The sequence below is a fragment of the Hippocampus guttulatus genome, chromosome 13 (genome assembly GCF_054856545.1).
Source record: "Hippocampus guttulatus isolate MCC_2025c chromosome 13, RoL_Hgut_1.0, whole genome shotgun sequence".
Taxonomy (NCBI): domain Eukaryota; kingdom Metazoa; phylum Chordata; class Actinopteri; order Syngnathiformes; family Syngnathidae; genus Hippocampus; species Hippocampus guttulatus.
This window is the reverse complement of record NC_141273.1, coordinates 13,098,467-13,119,542: the sequence shown is the minus strand read 5'-3', so window position 1 is coordinate 13,119,542 and position 21,076 is coordinate 13,098,467. Positions and strand designations below refer to the sequence as shown.

The following is a 21,076-nucleotide window of genomic DNA, read 5'->3' as shown; positions in this document are numbered from 1 at the left end:
AAAAGAAATTAAAAAATGTAGTTATCAATCAGTGCTGGTAAAAAAAAACCTCCCCTCCCTAAAAATATTAATAGTCATTTACTTTTGCAGGAAATTAATAAAACAATAACATAAAATCTAGCCATAAATATATACAAAATAATTTTTACTAATGCATTTTCCTCAAAATGTTGTGAATCACAAAAGCTTATTTAAGCCTAGATGAAACTTCGAAGTACATGAAGTTTAAAAGGAATGTAATTTAAAATCATAGAAATAGTTAAACACAACCAGCACACTTGAAACGCCAATGCTGTCCATGAAATTGAATGATGCTATTATTAGCTTTTATTATGTAATTTTTTTCATCACATGCCTCTCGCATGCAATATTTGCCCATCTGCTTTTTTTTTTTTTCCTCTCTTTGAGCCGTAGTTTTTGCATGTTAGTGCCACCCTAGAAACCCTAAATTTCCATAGACAGATCATGGTCACTTTATCAGTATGACAAATACCTATTGATCATCACTTATCTCCATCGCCACAAGATGAGTGTGTGCAGAAGAAATGAGACTGAAGTGCCATTGGGTTGTGCTGATGCAGGTTATTTTGCTGTTATCCAGGTGAAGCACATTGTGTGCAATGGATGGAAGGATGGAAAAGGGGAAGGGTGGTGGAGGGAGGAGAAGAGAAAGCGCTCACATGGCCTAACACATGCTTCTCACCGGGCTATTTCTCATTAGGAAGCGTCACGTGTGTACTGTCGAGGGAATAAATCATGTTGACTACATCCAGGTATGAAAAAAAAAGGAACATAACCCTAAAGGGCTCCATGCTGGACATTTGTGTCCACCCTGCTTCCTTTTTATAAACCGTTTTAGCTGTGTTATTGTACTAACCCCAATTCCATGGAAGATGGGATGTTGAGTAAAAATAAAATTGATTAAAATGATAGCTCATGTTCAAACATGATCAACTTGATTTATTTTTCTTTTTGGGTGCAAATAGCCACTCATTTTGAATGTGATGCCTGCAACACATTCTCAAAAAAGCTGGGACAGGACATTCTAAAGATAGTTGCTGTCACCACGCCATCTACTTACTGCCACGTGTGTATGAAGAGGAAGAGTAATTCCCCTCCTGCGCAGAACCCTTGCATGTCATGGCCCCCTGCTTCCTTAAACCCCCCCCCCCCCCCCACACACACACACTTATTGAGATTTCGCACTCAGAAGAGCAAATAGTCTCTCCTTTTGTTGAAATACTGTATCACTCGTCCCTGTCGTGGAACCCTCACTTTGCCTCACTGTATTTGCATTTCAGTCACTCTGTGACCCCATTCACACGGAAACACATTTCGGCGCATCCGGAAAGGATTAAAAAAAACAATTTGGACTGTGGGCTGACTGATCGTGATTTTTTTTTTAGGCTGATGTCGATTCTGATATGACTTTGTCAAGAGACAAGATGCCCACACGTCACTGTTCACACTATCGCTTTAGATCACAGCGGCCCCATGTGGTCAAAGTGCTGCACAACAGATACATTGAATATACTGTTACCAACGTGCCATATGGTACTGTAGTGCAATGTTCACTTGGTACCATATACAAAGCAACATATTGTATAACATACAGTAGACTGTATATAACATCATAACATACTATACCGTACCATAACATATATCATACAATTCCTTAAACTGTACCATAAATCATACCATAGCATATTATAGTATGCCATGACATCATTCAACAATTGATGCAGATATAAATATATATTTTTTCATCGTCCTAAATGACAACAGGTTTAATCTGCTCAGGTCTGTGAATGTAAGTGGACGCGACGGAGCGCTGATAGGTGGTCATGTCTGATCCTCGACGACTACGCAGAGCCCGTCTATAGATAGAACTAAATTTCTTCCTGAAGTATTGCCCAGAGAGGACATAGAGCACAGGGTTGAGAGCGCTGTTGAGGACTCCGAGATAAGCCGAGATCTGTCCCCCTACGTCCAGAGAATGGGACCATACTGTGACGTCCAGCACGTGGATGTCGCAGAGGGTGTCGAGGAAGGTGAAGACCTGGTAAGGCCCCCAGCAAAGGATGAACAACAACGTGACGGCGTACAACAGAACTGTGGCCTTTGTGTCATTAACATCCTGAAGTCCAACGCTCTCTTTTCTCCGTCGCAAAGCCTTGACGATAGAACTGCTGCAGGAGACGATCACCAGAGTCGGGACGATGAAGCCGATGACGTTCAGCAGAACTTGGTTGGCTAACTTCCACGAGCTACCGTGGCTGTAGTCCAAAATGCAGGCAGTCATCTGGAATTCTTCAAAGTACATCACCTTTCTGTGCAGCATGGTCGGCGTGCTGAGTGAGAGCCCGAATATCCAGAGGAACACGCATACGACCTTGGCGTACCGCGCCCGTCGAAGCCACCTCGCCTTCATGGTCCTCACGATCGCTAGGTAGCGGTCCGCGCTGATCATGACAAGGGTGTAGACGCTGGTATAGAGGTTCACTGTCATGACGCAGTTGACCAGCTTGCACAAGGCGTCGCCGTACGGCCAGTCAAAACTGTTGAGGATGTTGGCGGCCCAGAAGGGGAGGCCGCACAAAAGAGCAAAGTCGGCCAGAGCCAGGTTGCCCAGGTAGACCTCAGCTACCGTCAGGCGATCCTTGTGCGCAAAAAACACGCACAGGACGAAGGCGTTCAAGGCGAGGCCCAGCACGGACACGCTGATGATATAAGGAGGGACGATGGTGCCCACGGTGACGAACTCCAGAGATGTGAGGGACTTTGAAAGGCTGCTGTTTTCAGCCCACTGAGCTGCCTCCGGCTGAAGTGTCACCGACTCCATAGTCTTCACAACAACAAAACGCACACAATTGTTGAACAGTACAGTAATTTGCCGTGATGCGGACTGAGCCCTTCCGCAAATAACAAAACACGAGTAACTGAAGGTACCCTAAAAATGTTTACAACCGCTTATATTAATAGTTTAAACCATAAATATGCTACAAACTATGATCCCAAAACACTGGTAGAATTTAAAACTCAAATCAATGTTAAACATCAATGACTTAAAGCAGGGATGTCAAACTCATTTTTGTCACAGGCCACATTGTTGTAACGGTTTCCCTTGGAGGGCCGTTATGAATTTTGGGAAACCATATGAATGTTTAATCCCCTCCACATATTACATACAGAATGCACAACAAATTGATGAAGAACTAGTTTTAAAAACAGAAGTCAAGAACAATGACTGTTAATGTGGATTACATATGACAAGTTGAAATTTTGGTTCAGACTTCAGCAAGCATCATGGAACTTGACATGCTTGATTTGCTTTTGCGGGCCACGTAAAATGATGTGGCGGGCCAGATTTGGCCCCCGGGCCTTGACTTTGACACCCATGATTTAAAGATTATTTAAAATTTTAAAAATCCACGGCGAGTGCAAGGATGTTGGCATGTATGTCGCTGCTTTGTAACCCATAAAAAAATTAATTGTTCAGCAATAACGAGACCTCTGTTGTTTGCTAGCTTGAGCTTTTTAATCGCTATTAAGCAGGAAGAAAAAACTGGACACACGCAAGAATCTCTATAACTGTGGTAACAGCCCAGGCTAAACTTAGCTCCTCCGCAACATTGAAAAATCTGAGACCAGATGAGCTCTATCACTGAAGCAGACTTATTTTATTTTATTTTTACATGCGTGAAATCTTTTTATTCGTGAGTCGCCAAGAAGCAGGGATTCACTGTACCTTTATTAATATCTCGTTGCCTCCAGGCAAGAGGCCATTTGTTGATCCAGCACGAGGTTCAGTGGAGCGGGACGCTGTAAATATTTGCGCTCACAACGCAATATTTTGGTATCGAAAGTGCTGTCAATGCACGCTGAGCTTTTTCGCATTGCTTTCAAAGTCTTAAAATATTTACCATGTGATTTAGTCATACACTGAATTTATGATAAATATGCTGACTCAATCAACAGATGTTTCCTCTTCACATGATTGCCATAAATACTCGCCGCACCGCTGGTACTGAAGACGTAGCTCGGTCAATAAAAATAATATCATATTAAAATTTCTTACTGTAGTTATCCAGCTGCTGATGTGTTCACACGCCGAGTGTAAGGAGCAATGGAACAAGATAGCGTTTTTGTATATAGAGCGGCATTCTTGCACATCCCCCGATCCGGCAGCTTGTTTATGAACAGCCCCCAAACGTTGAATTACTGCACGGCCCTAAATGGAGAAATGTTCACCGCTACCAAAACTGCACCGTCGATCAAACCGTTCAGAAAACTGAACAGTTACATTTTACAGAAAAAAAAAAGTAGCCGTATTTTCTCACTTGGAAATTATAAATGACACTTTGATAACTGCAGTCACTTCAATGGATGGTGACACTCCCCGAATCGGTGGTTAGCGTTAAAACGTCTGAAGGCCCAATGCAATGTCCAGTCGAGTATGTGCAATCGAGCGACATCTGGTGGCAATGCTGCAGACTGCACCTCCATTTCCGCACAACATTGTTGTTGTTGCCATGTGAAGTGAAATCCACAAAGACGCATAAAAAAAAAAGAAATAAAAATTATTACAGTACTTATGTTAAGTCCAAAAAAGGGTTATCTTGTAATTTCACTTAGTTACTTAAAATCAGGTAATTGGTAACGTCGAGTAATCAAGTTCCTTTTTCAAGGTAACTGTGGCAGCACTCCCTGTCAGGGGTGCCAACAGCAAGTCACTCCTATGTTGTGTTTGGCACAATTTTCACACCAGACGCCCTTCCTGACACAACCCACCCAATTTCTGTGGGTGGTTTTGTTTGTGTCTGATTTAGTTGTGCGGGCACGTTGAGTAGAGCGTACCGGTATATTGTACCTTTATCTCTGCCACGGGGCGATTTGATATATTCAGCATTTGTAGTGATTTAAACTGTGATGAATATTTTGGGAAAAATGCAGTCAGACAGAACGAGGTTTGAAAGCGGACAGAGATAAAAGAGAGGATAGAGGGAATAGACAAAACAATACAGATCATTATCAGTTGCAATGCATTACTACCATCCCTCCGCAACGCAAGATGAATGATGATCATTTATTATATTAATTTAAAAAACATAACATTTGTTAAGAGCAATATTTGATCGGTTTTATTTTTGTATTGCTTGAATGAGGATGAAACAAAAGGAACCCAAAATCACCTTTGGATCATGCGGACACGGCTTTAATGCATTTTCGGTATTTCATTTACATCACAATTCTCATAATAAATAGGAGAAGTAATTTGCTTGAGTCAGATTATTATATTAACAGGTGATCTGGTACAAGCACATTTGATTTTATACAAGCAACAATTGTGGAAAAATACATGCGACAAACTTCTCAAATGTTCGCCATATTTTCGACTTTGAGGTCACCTCATCTACTCCAGTGGCATGTGGTTCAAGGCTGACTGCCTTTTTGGTATTCCGAGCCTTTATTTTGGGGAGTGCCTGTGCACCCTCCCACAGACCTCTGAGTCAACACTGAGTGGGTCGCTTGCTTGTGGTGTTTTGGGGGGAAAAAAAAGCAAAAAAGCAACGTGATGGCGCGTCACAACTGGAAACTTTGTCACGGGGCAGTGAGTCATTCATTCTTGCCTGCTCGAACGTTCAGATACCTTGAAAGGCATTCACCAGGGCTTCCTCTGACCGTTTGTGTAGAAATGACTGCGGACGTTTGAATCTATACTTCATCAACTGACTGCAAGGCAAACCGACCGATTTTACAATCACAAAAGTAGCTCGCGAGCATGCTCAAAGTTGGATTTTGCGGCGTCTTGACCAAAACATTTTCACCGTGTAGCGTTTCCATCATGCAATGGAGAATTATTTTGTCTTTGCATGTCAATGTTTTGGATTGACATGCTCTGTTCTTTTTCTGCGTCTGTATTATGTCCTCTCGACATTGATTAGAAATTCTTGTTTTCCAGCGAGTTAAAAGGGAAGAGAGAGTCAAGTACTGGTACGTATGTTATCTAAAAGTAGTAAGAGCCAGCAAAAAGGCATTTCCAGATGAAAAATGGTCTGGGCTGAGATGAAAATCTGTTTTTGGGCGCCATCGCCCTCCTTTTATGACAAGGAGAGTTCTCCCCTCTGACGAATTAGATTTTTATGTCAACGTCCTCAGTGTTGCAGAAGTGTTTGAACGCGTGGACACTGTCGTTGCGTTACCGACTGGCCACTGCTTGCACACTTCCCGAGCCTTTTTCCGAAAGTTTTTGCCGACGATGACGTAGAGGATGGGGTTGACGATACTGTTGAAGAAGGCCAAGTAGTCAAAAAACTGTCTGCAAATGTCTACGGCTGCTTCCAGCTGACACCCTCGCATCACGCCGGCTTTTATGAGCACATCCAGTATTGTGACGATGTGAAATGGTAACCAGCAGATGAGGAAGGCAACCAGGACCACCAACACCAGCGTGGTGGCCTTCTGCTCGCTCTTCTCGCCGTTGAACCTCTCTATCGAGCGCTTGCTCAACGCCTGGATGATCTTAACGGTGCAGAATGAAATGATGGCAATCGGGATGATGAAGCTAACGCAAATTAGCATGGCGTCGCAGAGCAGCATTACCGTGCGGCTTGGGAAATCCAAGACGCAGGCGCGCACGCCGTACTCCGGGAAGTACTTCACCGCCCTGAAGACCAACGTGGGGATGCCCAGGAACAAACTGAAGCCCCACACCAGCAAACAGCCCAGCTTGGCATACTTGGGCCGACGCATTCGCCCGTGCGACATCGGGTGAACCAACGCCACGTAGCGATCCATGCTCACCAGAACCAGGAAGTAGATACTGCCGTAGGCACTCATCTTGATACCCGTGTTGACCACTTTGCACATGGCCAGACCGAAAGGCCAGTCGAAATCGTTGGCGATGTTGACGGCCCAAAAGGCAAGGCAGGACACCAGGATGAGGTCGGCAACCGCCAGGTTGCTCAGGTAGATTTCGGCCACGGTGCACGCCTTCTTGTGCAGGCAGAACACCAGCAGCACGAAGGCGTTCAACACCACTCCGAGCGCGGTGACGACCCCCATGTAGATGGGTTGGCTGCTGGTGAGCGCATCCCACACGTTCGGATCGATGCAGCTCTTTTCAACTGTGTAATTTTGGCTTCCGTTTGGGAAGGCGGTGCTCAGCTCCGGTATTCTGCGGGGCAAAGCAAAGGCCGATTTAAACTGACAGTTAGCTTGTGAGACTTCTCGAGGCTTGGCCCACATGACTAGAACAGAGGAGCTTGTTAGTAGCCGAGCGTGCGAGAAAGTGACGATCTGGGAGCGGAGACACAATCTTCAACCATTTGCGATCCCAAACTGCCGTAATAAATCCTTACCCCAACCGCTAACCCAAACGATCAACCCCAAACCATGATTGTCAAACTTAAATCAACCCCAACCTTAAATCTTGAGCATAAACCATAATCCTAACCTTAAATGCTAACTCTAAAACCTAACCACTAGCTCTGAGCCGCAGCCCTTGATCCCTTATTCCAGCCACCCATCCATCTTCTGATCCGCTTTATCTTCACAGGGGTCGCGGGGCGTGCTGGAACCTATACCAGCTGACTTCGGGCAGTAGGCTGGGGACACCCTGAACCGGTGGCTAGTCAATCGTAGGGCACACAGAGACGAACAACCATCCGCGCTCTCACACCTAGGGACAATTTAGAGTGTCCAATCAGCCTGCCATGCACGTTTTTGGAATGTGGGAGGAAACCGGAGTACCCGGAGAAAACCCACACAGGCATGGGCAGAACATGAAAACTCCACACGGGGAGGCCGGAGCTGGAATCGAACCCGGTACCTCTGCACTGTGACGTCGACGCGCTAACCACCGGGCCTCCCTCCCTTACTCTCAACGCTGAAAATAAACCTCAACGGCGCAATTAGCCAAATAATTGTATTAAAATAGGACAATTGCCAAAGGATTCTGTCAGGCGATTTTGAAAATTGCAATGATGATATGCGTTTTTTTTTTTTCCAAGGCCCACCTGCCATGTAATTTTTAACAAACAAGCAATAAGTTAAACTACATTATAATATCAGATTCATCACGCAGCCTTTTTTTAAGTTTCATAGGTTTGGCTGACGCTAAACTCCAACGTTTTATTCATCTGCAAATTACCTAAAAATTATACACCCTAACCCTAATTGTCCATCACGTGGCCCATTGCTTTCGACGGCATCTTTGCGACTGTTATCGCAAAACTAGCCCCGTTTTAGTCGCTCTGATGTAGCCGCAGAAAGTTTTACGCCACGTGTAAAAAAAATGACGTTGGCTGCGGGCTGTCAATTGCGGTGTCACAATTACACCGTGTGTTTTTGTACTAACGGTCTAAGTGCGTTCTCGTGCACACTGTACGCCCACGCCATATACAGTAGATTGGAATTAGATCCAGTAACGAGCAACTGGCTCGGGGTCTGCCGACCCTAGTTCTCTTGAGGGGCTTTAAATTGGGTACAGCACATTATGAGAGATGATGCTGCTCGTCCGGCAATCTGTTTTTACTCGAGGCCATTAAGCCGACACCAGCAATATTACAGAAAAAAAAAACACCCCAACAACAACAACACTTAACGCGGTAGACACCAAATTCGTATTTCACAAGTCTTTAGAATAAAATCATGCACTCTGCAGTAGTCGTGTTGAAAAAGTTCACTTTTCCAAGAATGTCTTTTTTTTCTTCTTCTTTTTCGGTGTGTATTGATTGCAAGGTACTGTTTGCTTAAGTCTAGGAAAGGTCAGATCAAAGACTCCCCGGTCAGTAGCCATATGCTTCACGCTGCAATATGACTTCAATCTGAAAGTACTTACCTTGTCGTCTGAAGAGCCATTTCCCCCCCTGCCTAAAGTCCATCCAGATGTGAAATGTGCAGATGCCCGCCTGCGCTCTCGGACGAGACTCCCTCCTTCCCCTTCTCCGCCCAGCTCATCTGTGACTTGCTCTTTTGAAAGAAACTGGAGCTGAAGTGATGTCTGCCCAAAAAAACATTACTTCACTTTCTGTTTTTCTCTTTATTCGGTTAACATCACGTCTGCGTTTTTTATGTATGTTACTCATCATACATTTATTTTATGTTTCAATGGATTCATATTTTTGCGATGAAAGTACATTTAACCCTTTCAGGGACAGCGGTTACTACAGTGGACAGCTTATCGGGTTATCAGGTTATGGGTTGTCATTATTTGTGCATGACATGACAGGGTTAATGGCTGAATTTCCTGTGTAAATTTAATTACTGTACTTATTTTAATTCAATCAATTGCAAATGGGTGGCAGTTGTCTATTGTAAGGGAGGCCTTTATTTGAATTTGTAATAGAACAACTTATGTCAAGTAAAAACTTTTAAAACAAAACGAAAAAGATTTTTTTAAAATGGAGAATATCAAAGTCGGGCAGAGTCATGAGTCAAACAAAAATTTTGCTTTTGAAAGTTGAACTCGTGTTTCACTTAAGACATCTCAACCGTCCTCACCGACGCGCAGCTCTGTTTATTTTAATAGTTGGAAACAATTCCCCTGATATAAATTTATTGTTATCAAATTAAGATTACAAATTCTCATAGCTGTATGGTTTTACTCTTGTGGAATTACGTAACATGCTTCACGTTTTTTCCCCTCCCAAAAAAATCTAACATTTCGGGGTAAACATTTCAACTTGAGTCTCGTAAGACTTCCGTAGAGGCTCACATTGTGCCAGTTTTTTTTTTTTTAAATCTGAAACGATCTTTACTAATCTACAGCAGACCTTTTGCGCGGAGTACCACCTTGAAAAATAGTGAGCGTTCCAAGTACCACCATAAAAACAACTATTGAAATACAGTCGTGTCATAGGCCTAAGTGTTTAGGAAAAAAAAAATATTGCAAGTCACGGTAACATTACGCAGTTTGTCAAACTCGAACACCTATCATTCGTGCGGGCCGAAATAACACGAGTGACACGAGTACCACAGACTGAGAATCGGTACTCGACAATGAATTGATCAAATTTATCGACTGTCAACAGCTTCATCCTGCTAGTGAGCAAGCAAAGGTTGAAATCATCAAGGAGCAATTCAATCGGATGACTTCAAATCACAGATTTGATGTCATGTCTCACATCATTCTCCAGGAAATACATGTAGCCCGATGACTAATAAGCAGATGGTCTAAAAAACATTGAGGGTTCTATTTTGGAAGACGGGCGCATGGGTGCTTGGCGCAAATATGGTCGCATCTTCATTTTCGTGTCAGCGCAAGTCTCGGTGAGCGTGTTTGGCAAACCGTGCTGCGCCGTGGTGGGCGTTCCGGCGGACCAAGGGTGTTTTCTTTTACCCGTTCCCTGGCGCACCTGACAATTTGGTGACGGAAAGTAGACTCAACTCTGGGCCGGATAGAGACAGGTCGACGTTGTTTGGTGGATTTGATTGACACGCAGGCAGACAGACTGTGTGCCGTGTATGTTCATATTTCATCTGTAAATATGACGAGTGAATCAAACGCTCTGAATCCTTGTTGAAATACATTTATTAAACGCATCCTTATTATCATCATCATCTTTATTATATTTTTTAAAACACTAAGAACATGACTTAGCGACTCAAGAGTCTTCCCCCCCCCCCCCCCCCTCCCATTCCAGTTTTGAATCATCATCACGAGTATGAGTGCTGTTATTAGCATTTGCCCCCTTTTAGCAATCTTGGTTCGCATTTGCATCAGCAACACAGCAATTTGTGAGCTGTCCAGTTGTCACAGTGCAGCACATTTGGGCTAATGCACTTGCTCCCAAAGGAGGGGGTTTTTTCGAATTAGTATTGATCCCATGATCGAGAGTAGTCGATAATGTGCGAAAACACATCCGCTTGGTCATACCCGCGGCCGCAAGAAAGTGCGGTTGACATGTATGGATGCTGTTAAAAATTCTCTAATACTTTGGATGAATCATTGAGTAGCTGATAGAGACGCAAAGAGTGGCTCCAGACAGTTGCCGTTCAGTTGTTGGAAGTACGGTAGTGGCGCCGTTCTCCCGCCCACAGTTTGCTTCCCAGTAGATCGGATGATCAATTGAAAAAGAGCGATTTATTGAGACTAGCGGGGTGGTTACGGAATTGTTTCCTCTTTGCTTGCGTTCGAGATAAGGAACACAAAATCACGTAGATTTTGACATTTCCTATGAGTCAAACTGCACTGCAAAAAAAAAAAAGAAAAAGAAAAAAGTCAAGAAAGTCAAATAAAACATCAGTAAGAAAAGTCGTTCGGTAAGCTAGCTAAATTGACACATTTTTACTCTCATAGAAGTTTGACTGGATCTTTTATTTTGAAAATATTCCAGCTCTTTGAAGTTGATTTTTTTTTTTTGTAATTCTGCTATAAAATTAAAATTTGTCTTGTAAAACCACAACTTCATGTCATGAAGTCACATGATGACTTTTCTGTCACTGTGAGGAGAAGCGGTTCGAATACAGGCTTTACTCCAATATGCTCGGCTGAAATGCGACAGGGTCCCGGCACAAAACAGGTCAGACAGAGGAAAATGGAAAGGAAAATGTTGTGATTAGTCTTTGGAACACCGCAGCTCCCCTCCACTAAGCAACCTCTTGCACTGTTTACTTAATGCTCCTCGCGCGCGTTGCCATGTTGAACTCCCGCCTCGCTTTTGAGCCTCACTCCTGCCATCTCATGACGTGAAAAACAAGACGTAATGTATCTTTATCGGCTTCATTAATCATGACTTTCTTTGCTACGCCGAACCAACTGTACATACTTGAATTGTGTTTGTGGTGCTATCAGTCAAAGTCGTATGTACTTACAAATATGTCCTTCGTAACATGCATTTAGAGTTATGTTGTCTGTACAGGTACAAACTAACAAGTCCTCCATAGCATGTCTTCTTGCTCTTCTTGAACCCTTTCGCTCTTTCGAGAGTGTAGCTAACTTGTGTATCTTCTCGAACTAATTCGATCCTGAGTGAGATGTTACTGCTTCCGTAAAATCTGCCCGGACTGAACTCCTTCATCAGCTTATTTGGTTTCTAGGCTTCCTTTTGCCCCAGGGTTGCGGGATGAAACTTGACTGGTCTTGTTGGAGGCGAGTTTCCCTTGGCTTGTATTCGATTCATCCAGGGGCGTAGACGTAAATTTTTCAGTGGGGTGGGCAGGGTGACACAAATCTCACTGGCCATAAGCACACGTTGTATGTCATGCCCTGATTAGCATTTGCAGGCTAACATTCAATCAAGGTGTTCAATTGCCATTGACGGCCGACGCCATTTTGCGATGGCAATCTAATTTAAATAATATCTAAAAAGCACAGTGAAACAGAAATGAAACTTTTTTGTGTAGGTTTGTTGCTGATTTATTTTTTTCCATGAATATGTTGAGCAAGGATTCTGGATCTAAAGACCTGTCTGTCATCCATCCAAGTCAGAGATTGGCAACAGGCCCGTGACCACACTCAGAGTGGTCCCTTGATTAATTAGGGAAAAAAAAAAATAATGGGCGCAGGGACACTTTATTTTTATTTTTAACAAACCACCAAATATCTTTTATAAAATGCTGTTGATGATTCAATATATGTTTATTTCCAAAACGCTAGCAATGAAACATCTGAAAAAAATATGCGAATGTGCAAAAAGGGGTTGATTTTAATTTTAAGGTGTAATATCAACAATCACCACTAGATGGGAGACATTTCTTTGTCACGCTCACACAGGGTCTTATACTTTCCTACAGAACAACGTGAGTAGGCCAAATACGTTTTCTCTGCAGATTTGGAATGATATGCTGGACAAACAAAGTACCTCAAATTTTTGAGTCAGTTGATTTCTGTTTTAAAAAAAAAAAAAAATCTACAAAATGAGTTTTTGCATTTCACATTGGTTTCTCGTTCAGCAGTTTTGTGCAGTCCTTGAATGGGGGGCGGGGGGTCATGTTTTTTTAATGAGAGGGGACTCTCCGTGGCGTTGACTTAAGTTCCCATGCTGTGCCAAATGTAAGACTTCGGATGTGTTGCTCCCCTAGAAATCATTACAAGAAATAATGATTTTAGTACATACTGGATACGTTTTATGACAACCTGAAAGTTCCTTGACTAATTATGGAAGCAGTTGCAGCGCCATGTCTCACTGGTGTGTAATGGGCCGTAATGCAGCACCACGACATGTGGCTGAGGGGGCGGTCAGGCCCCGCGCTTCTCTTCCAAAACACTCTCTGCCCGTTTCGCCCGTATAGTCGTTTAACATGCCTCGCAGGCGCTCGGCTCGATTACTCGGAGCCGCTCCCGTCCCTGCGGCATGTTTCATAACTCCTCTCTCTTTCGAGACAGGCAGCCTGCCCTGGCTGTTTTTACAACTGTCTGCCAGGGGTTGGGCCTTGGAGGCGAGACAGAGCTCGAGCCAACTTGGGGCTCGAAAAGCAACCTCGATGCAAACTTGACAGCGTGAGATGCCGCTAATGGCTGTCACCGAAACATCCTGCATACGTTCTTGAGTAAGGCTCACCCGAATGCTTTGGATGCTGAGCAAAGTGGCAGAAACCACAAAGACCACCCGCTCATTTTATATTTACAGCTCCATATAAAAACCATAATGAGGGGGATCCATACAACCGGTTGGATAGGCTACTTGTCTCCATTCGGGTACTTTCCCTCGACTTGGGTTTCGGTGTCTGCTACGTTCTTACAGGACATAACGAAACGCAAAAACTTGGACTGGAACGATAAATAAAGGTGTTTATGCTCAAGCTGAGGGCTGATGTTTCTGGCCGAGGGCGTTCATAGTTTAGAGAGTGAGATGTAAACTATCATCTTGGCTTGACTTGAATGGAGATACAGTCTTTGAGCGCAGGCCCAATGATGACGGCAAATCATCAAAACTGTTCAATAAATTTCCCCATAGCTTGTTGTTTTCCAACAAGGAACTGAATGGCCAAATTCACAATTGTGATTGGTCCAAAACCTTTTATACTACACATGCATGAAATGTGCAGTGTTAGGTTTTTGGGGGTTTTTTTTTGTCTTTTTTTGTGGATGACACAAATGTTCTTTGTTCGGGTAAAAATAAGTGTGGTAGGCAATTAGAAATTCTAAATTCATCGTCTCTTAACGTCAAGAAAATCAAATTGAAGCTTTTGGGGAATCAGAAAAAATTAAAAGTGGGGATATCATGCGAAAAATGCATCATGTCAGGATTGAATGAGTTTTGAATCTTAAATCCTTGGTGTGATGGGAGATGAGAGATTAAAATGGAAACAATATATCTGTCACATAAAATGTACAATTTCCAAAACGAAAGCAATATCAATCATGAAGCCTTACATATAATTTATTATTTCTTGATTTGTCATATTGTGGGGATCGATTCACAAAACAATAGATGCACTTGAGGTTTTGCAAAATGGAGCTAAAAATCTAAAAATCAAACGTGATGAGGTTAGAAAGGTTATACTGTTCTAAAATTATGCAAATAATGTTTGCAGCAAACGCAAACTCTCTTCATGACTTATACAAAAATTCTTTATAATCTGGGAGTCCCACATTTTTTTGTCATTCTGTTTTTTTGATGTCAAATCACAATACTAATGGGATCAGGAAATTTCAGTGTGGGTGGTGGATTATAAAAAAGTACTTTTTAAATGTTTTTTTTTTTTTAAATGGCTCACTGTTCAGTTCCTCCTCTGTTTTTGCCTCTGTGAGTCAGTTATCTATGTTTCCTTCCGGTAGCAAGCTGAAATTGCATTTGACATTTTATCGTGAGTCAGATAGTTGATTGAAAATATGACCATTTCAGAGAGATAATACAGCTTGCTCCCCCCCTAAAAATGTTTGTAATCGCCAATGTTATGAATTTGACCTGTAAATATACCGCAGACAACGATTACAAAACCATTTTAGACGATTTAAAACTCATTTCGCAGCATTATGCTGAAAAATAAATTGCTTTAAAATGATTTTTTTGCACACTACGACGACTCTCCGTAATTTCCACTAACAACCCAGGTTAAATCTAGCTCCTCCCTGACATGTTTCGCTTGGTCATCATGTATCACATCAATTCATAGTGAGCATGTTATAGCTGAGGCAGTGCTAAACTGTGGCAATTTACAGCCCAGGAACTATGTTGCAGTGAGTTGAGAAGCTTTGGTTCAATGAAAGTAATGCTTTGCGACCATCTTGTGGCACCTGTCTGCACTTCTAAACCTTTTTGGGTGGTTGTCAATTACTTGAGGAATTGTACTATTTGTGACAGAGCTCGAGCACTTTAAACTGTATGTACTTTTTAATTATTTTTTTTAGCATCTTGCATCCAAGAAAGCGCACTAATCTGTATAGGAGAGTTGTTTATTATTTATATTTTTAAGCAAGTAGTTGAGGCTACATTCCAAATTTAAAAAAATTATTGCTGAATTTGTGAATAGTCAACCCCAAATATGGGGTCTATCTTACGGTAGAAACGTTTTACTTGAAGCACACAATTACATTAAACACTGTCAGTTTTTCGCTTTTGTTTTGCTGCGTGTGATGCGAACTGACAGCCGACATAGTCAGCATCAGACGGCCGACTTCTTGACGACTGACGGGATGACTTTTGACAACATGGCGACACTCGAAGAGAGCGGGCCACTGAGTGTCTCTTGACGGGACTCCTCCTCGCAGCCGCCGCTGTCTTCGTCGTCGTCGTCACTAGAGCGTCTCTTCGACTCCAAAAAATAAGAGTGCAGGAAAAATGCTGGATGCGATGACATTTTACTACTCTTCACAAGAGCGCCATAAGGTCAACCAAGGATGAGAAACAGCTCGCACTTGTATGAGTCAGTGGAGTTCCACACCACTGAAAACTACAAGCACCGCAATCAATAGGTTGATACAGCTTTTATTTGGACTTATTAAATTGTGAAGGAGTACTAAATTCCCATCGTTAAAGTACGATACAACTGCAAATTTTTCTTGATGCGTGTTACAAATAGGGCTGGGACGTCACATAATTTTTTTGAATTGATTTTTCGATCAAGTATTCGATTAATTACATTAATAATTGGAAAGAGACTAATGTTGTACTCGCCACCCTTTTTCAAAGTAAAAGCAGGACACAAAAGCTAATCGGTTGGTTTTCATGTCGAAGTTCGTGAATAATTACGGTACTGATGAGAGGCTAAAAGCGGAACGATTTGGACGTTTGGAACAATGTCCCTCAATACTCTATTGAATTAGTTGTTGATTAATTAATTAACTGACAACTGTGGTCACAAAAATGTTATTTTTGGAGAGGTGGATAAAACAGATGAGTGGCAAGCGTATGTTAACATAAGTGACGAGCTGTAACGTTCACGACTGCCGAAAACGGCCAGCAGGGGGCGGCACATCCCTGACATGACCTCAAGGCACTTTTGTATTGACATGAGTGCGCTGCAAAATGAATCACATTGCTTGTATTATACTGAGCATCCAGACCCTTTTGTATATGTGTCAGTAAGTTCCTTTCTCTATCAGGCTATTATCAAACCAAGAACTGCAACTGTCCTTTTGATATTTTCCTAAAAAGGAAACGTTCATTCTCGTCGTCGTTGTTGTTGTTGTTGCTGCTGCTGCTTCTTCCATTGACCTTCCAGAGTAGAGTACTTTTCTACTTCCATTTTGCATCGCAAACGTTTAAGCGAGGTTTGGCTGACGTCTGCCAATGAGTGATGGGCGATTCCCCTCAGTCTTTGCGGTGACAGGCTACATGTTGCGCATGCTGATTGCTGCCTCATTACGTCTTGTTGAGCTCACAGTCATCACCATTAACTCGGCTACACGTCGCCGCGTGACAGGCACGAGATGAAACGTCGTAATGACACGAGAGCAGATTGGGTTGAAGTTAAATTCATAGAATGATGGAAGAATGTTGAGAGGTTATTTGAGTTCAACTCTGCTCGCATTTGTATGTGCGCTAGTGGTAGTTATGTTTCATTATCATCTTTAATGTCTGCAGGCGACTTTATGCAAAAGCATAAAAAGGTCGATCACGACACTGTAAGGCAATGTTGTAAATGTATAGCTTATATGCAGTTTTGACCTTTTGATAACATGCAGATTCTGATTAAGGTCAGTGTTCCCGTGTATTTGATATAAATTAAATAAGTCCAATCTGATGGCAAGTCCCATGATGGCTAACCAGTGGAATCCGGAGAAGAAAAAAAAAGACAGTTTTTTGGTTTTGTTTTTGTTTTTTTGCCCAATGTTATTCAAGTTCAATAGCGCCCCCTGTTGCTTTACTGTGCACTGGAGAGTCTTTAAAATCCATTTTGAAATAGTTGATGCTGACTTAGTTTCCCAGACTGGGAATTGTTTTCTTTTCTTTTTTTTCTTTAGAAATAACCTGTGTGTGTGTGTGGTGGTGGTGGGGGGGGGGGGGGCTCCTCCATGCCCCGTCTGTCGTAGCATCCTTAGAATGCATCCAAACGACATAAATGAGAGCTAATGCTGATCCCATCATACAATAGAAACATTGGGCTGTCGGTCTCGCCCCAGAAGATAATTAGCTGTATTGACAAGGATCAGTAATGAGGCCCTATTAAAAAAAAAAAAGGCTGTTTTTGTGAGTCAAAAACAAAAGAGCCAGAAACAAACAAAAGTGAGTTCCAGAAATGTCAGCCACGAGCCAAGATGCAACCCAAATCCATTCTCATCGACTGCTGTTGCCATGGCAGCAGATGACCTCAAATCCTTTTCTCGCCAAGCTGCTCTTCCCGCTAATGTTATCAAGAACAAATCCCACTGTTCCTTTTGGGTTGGGGGTGGGGGGGCAAGTCTGCCACTGGTGCGATGATTACATCAGTTTACAACGCTGCTGTGTTTGTGTGCCCCAGTGGTCACCGCAGTCAAGGAGATATCTGTAATTGTGGTGTAAAAAGACTCATGCGGGGTCCTCTGGGGAGTTCACTGTTGTTAAATGGTAGCCGGATATACGAGCGCTCGTACGTGAACGTTTTTCCCTATATATTTAAAAAAAAAAAAAGAAGTTTGATCAATGCTCGATGTGGTGATTGAACCGGCCTCCCATCGGGGGCGCTGTGGCACTGTCGTTAACCATGCGAAAATCGAGGAAGAAAAATTAAAGTTAAAATGATCGACCTTTCAATCATGACATCACATGCGCGTCCTAGAATGATGATTTTAGCCTTCTTCTCTCCTGTAGTAGTTTGATTTCAGCAATCGGCAAACAAACATTTCCTGGTAACCAAATGGTGGTAAAGAGAAATCGTTTCCTGCTTTCATTCTGAAAAACGCGTACAGACAAAACGGGAGAGCGATTAAAGTAGCGTACGTTTCAGCTGTCTTCCGAGTGACAGTTTGACAGGATGCGTGTCTAAGCAGCTTGGCAAACATTAGCATAGCCGGCAAACTCCTGACCCAGCCTGTCGCATTTTACCAGACAGAGGTCAGACTTCACGTCCATATGGAGGGTCGGGCGGCATTGTACATCATCAGAATTACATTAAATGAATTATTTGCATGAAAAACACTTTTAGACCGTGACAATCAAATGAAAACGTAATCGACTCCTACATAGCGAAGCAGATGTGGCTCATTGCTCAATGTTATTTTTGAACGCCATGTTCCAAATAATTGTCAACAACCGGTTGTGACCACGGAGTGACTCCGTGTTTTCCACTGTACGTTTGACGGCAGCAGGCGCGATCGTCAAAAGACCTTGTGCCTAATTTTCTAAGACCACCAATGGCGGTCGCTAATCAGTGTTCACTCTCGCCTTGTCAAACTCAAGGCTCGTGGGCCATATCCGGCCCGCCACGTAGTTTTATGTGGCCCGCGAAAGCAAATCATGCGTGTCAACTTCAATGATCCTTGCTCAAATCTGTAGCGAAATGTCAGCAAATTGTCATGTGCAGTAACATTGAGATTTTGCAAGAAATTTGTTACCCCGTTCCCATTCACTTGAACAATAATTGAACAAACAACAAATTGAACAAACTAGTAATCCATCAATTTGTTGTGTACAAGTAATATTACAATTTGTTGATTCAACATTTATTCAGTGTCACTCTCGTAACGGCCCTCCGAGGGAAGACGTAATTCGCGACAAAAATGAGTTTGACACCCCTGCACTAGCCGCATGCTCTTGCTGTTGGCGGACGTATTGATCTAGGATGATAAGCAGGATTACTTGGAGGAAGAGGTGACATTTCCAACGTTTTTTTTTTTTCAAGGATAAATACTTTGAAAAATGTAGGTAGAGAAAGGCTGATAAAGAATATATGCACATGTAATATATAACGAAACCTTTGACATCCTGGGTTTCATAGGAAATATTAACCCAATACTATCCTTAGAATTGACTTTCCTCATTCTATGTCGTTTATACAGTTACAAGCAAAACTAAATAAATAAAATAGGATGGTTTTGCAGGCAGCGTGAAAGCGGCCTCTTCCTCTCCTTTCATCACCGCACCAGACCAATGAATCACTTTCATCTGTGTCTATTAGTCACCGTCCAGAGCCGGCCTTGTCTGGGCAAAGTCTTAGTTAGCCGCGATAGATTTCCCACCCGAGAGTCTAATAACCCTCCATGCATTATCATACATTAGCGCTCGCGAGACCCTGCGATCATCCATTTAATCTAACGCCGCCTCCAGGAGTCACATCTTTTCCAGTCAACAAGCAGCAGAAAGTAACGACAAAACAACCTTCGTCTCTAACAATCGAGAGGGAATGGAAAAGGCCCCGCGGTGAACGTGAGGAGGGAGCGGATCGAATCAAGCCGCCGTATCAGTTTGGGGAGTGGAGGGGGGGTTGGGGTGGTGGGGTTTACAGGGGGGCTAGCTCGGCTACTCGTTCAGTCTGCAAGGTGGCGTGTCGGTTGACAAGTGCATTTACAAATGCGATCTGTAAATCTCTCAGACATGACTTCCTCCTCCTCGAGGGGGGCGCAGGGATTTGCAGCCCCGCGTGAGTGACTCATTGTCTTTGTGGTGCGGTTTTAACAGCATGAGATGTACTACCTCTTCTCGGATTCTGTTTGTTTCAGGGGCAAGGTTTTTCCTGATAATTTGAAGACAAATGATACAACTTTTTGTTTTAAAACCAACAACGTGACATTTTTGTGGTCAAGGCTACAAATTGTCCTATGGTAGCATTTCTAAAATTGGATTTTTTTTTATCTTTTGACAAGTTTCTCGATCAGCTCTTGTGGTTAAAACACATGTCTCACAAGTTTTCCGATTCCTGGTTTGAATCTCAGCTGCGGCCTTCCTGTGTGAAGTTTGTATGTTCTCCCTGCCCGTGTTTGGTTCGGTTCAAGATTTTCCATCGCCCATATGTGTGAATGTGAGAATGCTTGTTTGTCTTGGGATTGGCTGGCAACCAGTCTGGGGTGTGCGCCGCAGCTCGGCAAAAGTCCGCTGGGACGGGCGCCAGCGCACCCACAACCCCAATATGAACAGCGATATGTTTTATATACTTTGTAGGCCAAAGAAAAGATTGTGTAGTCTGTGCCATACTTGGCCCTCCGCTGATTTATCGGAAAAACAAATCAAGAGAGTCAGACGGCTCAGAAATCAAGTTTTTTTTACTAGAACACAAGATCATGTTACATTGCTTTACCGCTGAAAACGTTGCGTGCCCCGTCCGTCTTCGGATGGTTACAGATGTGGTGGGGTGCACAAGAATACGACTTTCAAACAACCCGTGTCAAAATAGCCGCCGTCAAAACTTCACCACGGCTCTTCTCGGAAATCCCATCTGGATCGATTACACTGTAGCTTTGTGTCGGCAGAGGGGAAAAAAAAACGGTATGCTGCATTGATTCTAAAAGCATACGTCTTTACAAAAGGAGTATCGTGTCTGTGGTTTACAACGACGTCTAAAGAGTCCTATACATCAACCAGTTGTTAAAAAGCAGGCCCGAAAAGTCCCCTTAGGAGCATTTAGCGAGTACACCATTATAAGTTGCTACAAAACATCAGAACAGTGTAGGCTATTGTATATTCATATCATCGTAACATGTGGTGAGGAATACCAAGTAGGCTTACGGAACTCGAACGAGGTCGTCACTTCCAAGTTCACACGGTGAAAAAGA

The 21,076-nt window shown here is 42.9% G+C and overlaps 2 protein-coding genes across 3 annotated transcripts; both read right to left on the bottom strand.

The window, feature by feature from the left end:
- Positions 1-1,771: 1,771 nt before the first annotated feature.
- On the bottom strand, positions 1,772-2,842 carry bdkrb1 (bradykinin receptor B1). Its single transcript, XM_086128016.1, has one exon. The coding sequence runs from the start codon at positions 2,840-2,842 to the stop codon at positions 1,772-1,774; it is 1,071 nt and encodes a 356-aa protein (XP_085984142.1).
- Positions 2,843-5,216: 2,374 nt separating this feature from the next.
- Positions 5,217-11,993, bottom strand: bdkrb2 (bradykinin receptor B2). Of its 2 annotated transcripts, XM_086127520.1 has the most exons (4): positions 11,818-11,993; positions 8,843-9,004; positions 6,604-7,177; positions 5,217-6,522 (listed from the first exon to the last, which is right to left on the bottom strand). In XM_086127520.1, the coding sequence occupies exons 2-4, from the start codon at positions 8,860-8,862 to the stop codon at positions 6,142-6,144; spliced, it is 975 nt and encodes a 324-aa protein (XP_085983646.1). In that variant the 5' UTR covers positions 8,863-9,004; positions 11,818-11,993; the 3' UTR covers positions 5,217-6,141. The 2 variants fall into 2 exon arrangements, with proteins under 2 accessions (XP_085983646.1, XP_085983645.1); XM_086127519.1 differs by having other exon boundaries at positions 5,217-7,177.
- Between the last annotated feature and the right edge of the window lie 9,083 nt (positions 11,994-21,076).